This window comes from Fundulus heteroclitus, chromosome 6, assembly GCF_011125445.2.
Source record: "Fundulus heteroclitus isolate FHET01 chromosome 6, MU-UCD_Fhet_4.1, whole genome shotgun sequence".
NCBI lineage: Eukaryota > Metazoa > Chordata > Actinopteri > Cyprinodontiformes > Fundulidae > Fundulus > Fundulus heteroclitus.
Window position 1 is genome coordinate 20927664 of NC_046366.1, and position 4593 is coordinate 20932256.

At 36.4% G+C, this 4593-nt stretch overlaps 1 protein-coding gene across 1 annotated transcript; it reads left to right on the forward strand.

Moving 5' to 3' along the window:
• higd1a (HIG1 hypoxia inducible domain family, member 1A) lies at positions 1-3761 on the forward strand. The gene is made up of 4 exons (XM_036138312.1): positions 1-133; positions 592-666; positions 830-964; positions 2888-3761. The coding sequence occupies exons 2-4, from the start codon at positions 597-599 to the stop codon at positions 2959-2961; spliced, it is 279 nt and encodes a 92-aa protein (XP_035994205.1). The 5' UTR covers positions 1-133; positions 592-596; the 3' UTR covers positions 2962-3761.
• Positions 3762-4593: the final 832 nt, after the last annotated feature.

Consider the following 4593-nt stretch of genomic DNA (forward strand, 5'->3'; position numbering starts at 1 on the left):
GCGTACGTCAGAGACATTTATATCACAGCCTTGCCGGTTAGTACTTCCGTTCAGTGCGAACTGTTGTCGCTAGTTCTCACGAAGCTTGTTCGACTTTTTCTTTTTTGTACGAATCTCTCCTAAAGCAACGCAGGTAAGATGTTTTACGTACTGCACGTCAAAACGGGAATGTTTTTTGGTTAAAACGCCTGACTATCAATGTTTTGCGTTCATTGCGTCATGCTTCCGCGGCTGTTTAGGCCTTCAAATGGAATTAAACCTGCTTCAAAAGGGCAAAACAAGTCTTTTTTTTAGCAGAACTGCGACGATAAAAACTGTCTACGATAACATATATGTGGATAAAATGTTGTAATCTTTTAAAAGAAGACATAATATCTGCCCTTCATGTCACCTTCCAGCAGGTTTTTATGATGAGTATGTGTGTGCATATATATAATTTATATATAATTATACACGCACTTTGGCTGCAACTTCGAACTTTGGTTATGACTTATTTTATTGGTTTATGGATTGTGTTCGGTTGAAATTATATCCAGAGATATGAGTTATTATACCTGCTATATAATTGCTGTTGCTCTGTGTACTTTATAGTCACAATGTCTTATGAAGAAGGGAATGACTCAAAGTTTGTGCGGAAGGTGAAGGAAAATCCCTTTGTCCCAATAGGTGAGTGTATTTTGTACCTGGTTTACCTGATGGCCTAACTGCAAATTAATGCAAGTCATGATGTACACTACAGTTTTGAATTTAATAGCATTTGCTTTCATTTTGTTACTGTTAATAAATCTATGTTGCTGCATGTGTGTGTGTTTGTGTTACATTTTTGCAGGGATGGCTGGATTCGTTGCCATTGTTGGACACCAGCTGTATAAAATGAAGAGTCGAGGGGACACAAAAATGTCAGTGCACCTGATCCACATGCGTGTAGCTGCACAAGGCTTTGTGGTTGGAGCCATCACAGTAGGTATGTATCCTTGATTAATCTGTTTCTTATTGTGGTCGCTTTTTTCATCAGCAGTCTCCTTTCATTTACATTAGAACGTTTTTACATGTCTATGACAAATGTCAAAACATAAAATGATTGTGAGAAAGAGGACGTGTTTGGTCTTATTGGCCTTGATGGCTGATTTTTACACTGGTGACAGGCGAGATTACATTAGCCTGGGATTCTTCAAGCCTTCGCCTCGGCACAAATGATGCAAAGATCAAACTCACAGTGACATAGCAGACCCTCGCCAGAGCTTGTGTATGTTTTTAAGACTTAACAGACTTAAATGTGTGCCGCAATTTTTCCATGACTGCTTGTGAACACAAACTTAAACTTGGCTCCACCTCTACAGTTCTTTCAGCCACTGTGTTCAAGTGCTGCATTTTTATTTTATTTTTTTAGGCCTCATGAAGCATGCATAGCTCTATAGCTACTCTATGAGCTATTAGCAGTACTTTTACAGCTAGGGCCGGGGATATTTTGTTTTTTTCTCCCTTTGGATGTTTCCCAAGTCCCTTTTTGAATAACTGCGCACGCATGCGCAAAACCGGCTTACCTACTCTTACCGGCTTACCGCTCCTCAGGGGATCGGGTGAACGGCTAACTGCTAACCTAACCAGATGCATAAAACACTAGACATTTATTCACAATAGTGATGTTCTGAAGCCCTACCAGCACACCTACCATTCAGATTGTCCAGTTATTAGACATTCTCAGAGAAATATATAATTTATCTATTATAAATACAATATTTTCAAATATCTAAATTAGTCTTTTTTGCAAGTCAGTGAAAAGTGTAGTAGCCATCTTGCAGCTAGATGTCCTGATAGTGCCCAGTAAGGGGGATGGGTCTAGGCATTGGCTGTGATGGGGGGCAGGGTTGCTTTGATGGGGACTCAATGCTTCAAAGAGCTTGAAAAACTCTTGTCACTGCAGGTCTTTTTTTGGCATCTCATTGAAATAACTTTAAACTGTAGGCACTAAAAATCTAAGTAGTAAAAAAAAAAAAAAACATTTAAAACACGATATATGTCAATATTGATCGACGAGTAATTACAAAAGTGGAGAGCTGGAAGACCTTCTAAACAACATTCAATGACATGACAAGCAGGTTGTGTCATCCATTTTCTCCTCTTGCAACAAGTTCATGTTAACGTCCATAAGCTTAGCTTACTGCTCCTAGATGATGTCTAAAGTTGCTGGTTGTTTTTTTTTTTTTTTTTTTTTTTTTTTTTACAAAATTTGCTGTTCAGTTGAACTAATCAGTCTGAATTGTTTTAAGACTTTAGGGGAAAAAAAACCCAATCTTGTGATATTATTGTTGAATATTTTGATGACCATCAGGGTTTCCCCCAGAAAATGGACGCATTTAAAGAAACGTTCGTTTAAAATAAACAAACGACACTTAGCCTAGCGGCTAACTCGCCAGGCTTAATACGCTGGGGGAAACCTGCTGTGATGATTATTGTGATTAATCCATTATTTCAACACCACTTTTTTTTTTTTTTTTTTTTACTTTTCCATCATCAGTGTTCCTACCATGTTCCATGCTCTAAGGTCTAGATCAGATGTAGGTGTGATGAAGGACACTGAAAGCCTGGTAAACTGGCCAAATAAATTATTAGAAAGCAGAATTTGAATGCTCTAATTATTATATTTCCTAAATATTGCACTTACGCAGTGTTTCACAATAGCTTGTATTGCAAACATTCATATTGTGATAACGAGTAGGTTTGATTTATTGTGAATTTCCTTTGATGTCCTTGGGCATGTAGAGGTGATATCTGCGTTTGTTGTTGTTTTATCAAACAGCGATATAATTTAGAATTTCATTCATCACAACTCTTACAAGTTTCCGTTTAACTCAATTGTTCTTTCTTTTTTCTTTTTCTTTTTTAGGAGTCCTTTATTCAATGTACAATCAGTACATTAGGCACCCCAAAGACGACCACGTCTCTGAGCAACACAAGTGAACTAGGACTCTTACAGATTTCTGTGTCTTTAATACTTTATCATTTGTAGATGTGTCTTCAGAAGCTAATCAATGACTAAAAACCAACCAATGAGCTTCTAGGTGTAATATTCTGTGCTTCACTCTGTGTTTGCCACTGCAAACATAGCTGGGGGGATGCTTGTGTGGAAGATGACAATACTGATATATTTTCCTGTTGTTTCAATAGAATTCAGTAGCAGATATTTTTGTGATTTGTTTGTATTGAAATGCCAAATTAAAAACATTAGCAATTTTGCCCGCCTTTTTTTTCCATCCCTAAGGCAATCTTTAACCGATTTCTACACACTGACATAGGAAAAAAACTTAATATAATGTATATAAATTTATTTTTACAGTACATCAAGTGGTTTGCAGAATTGTTTTTCATTTCTGTTCTGTAATGTATCCTACCAAGGTTGTTAGTTTCTCAGTATTTTTTCTCATATTTTTTGGCTTCTATTCATTTTGAATGCAGTTGAATCTGTTTAATAATAACCCTTAATTAAAGTATTTACATAGCTGATTATTAATATGTAGCAACTACATAGCAGGCTGTTTGTGAAAGTCACTTTCATTTCCTGAAATATCTAAATCTGTGTGTACACACCTCTGTAGTGTGCTTTTAATGAAAATTATTTATTCTTAGTTTTAAGCTATATACTATAACATACACAGACAGTTGTTAAATGCGCTTCTGGCAGCTACAGGATGGAGTTAATGTTTCAGAATTGTCACCCTTCTTTTTTCATTAAATAAATTCATCCTCCCTAACTAAGAAAATGTTTGGTATTCTTTGAAACGGACACAACTCAGAGAACTACTTTGCTTACAGTAGAGTATGCCTCTGAGAAACGCTGTGTGTTAGAAACTGCATTTTATTTTAAGATGAACTGTCTACCTGACATCCAGTAAGGATTGTGAAACTATACTGGCTGCATCATTTAGGAGCGTGCATAGCGTTGCAATGTAAAATACCTCTGGGGTGTGTTTGTCAGCATGACTCTGCACATCTTGGAGCTTTCTTTGTTGAATGTACAGGCAGTACCTCTAAAATCAGCTTCAATAAGGGTGCCCAGATGATGAATTCTGTAAAACACATTTTTAAAATCAATGAAACTAGATTTCAGATCTTATTAAACATGATACATTTGTATCAGTGCAATACATGGAATGTGGAATGTGGGCGATTTTTGCATTGTGGACAAGTGAAAGTGAGTTCGGGCATGTTCTTGAAAATTTGATCGGTTAAAGCTACCAAGTCAGTATTGCATCCCATTTATTCTTGTGACTAATGCAAAATATACTATCCAGTGGTGTGTATCTCATATGAATATTACTGGGAAGTTAAAATTGTTCCACTATTTCCCAGTCACCACTGACTGAAAACTTGGCCTTCACTCTTAATCTGAGAAGAGGACTGAAAGTGGACCTTGTGGTGGATGACAGCTTTTGTTTGCTGAACAGACAGGTTGCAATCTTGGGAGTATGGGTAATAACTTTTAATAAAAAATATTTTTCTTTTGTAGCCTTACGTAAAATTTTTCAAACTGCATTTTTTGTTACCTAAGCTCTCATAATAAAACAAATACCAAAAATAAATGCTTGAACTATA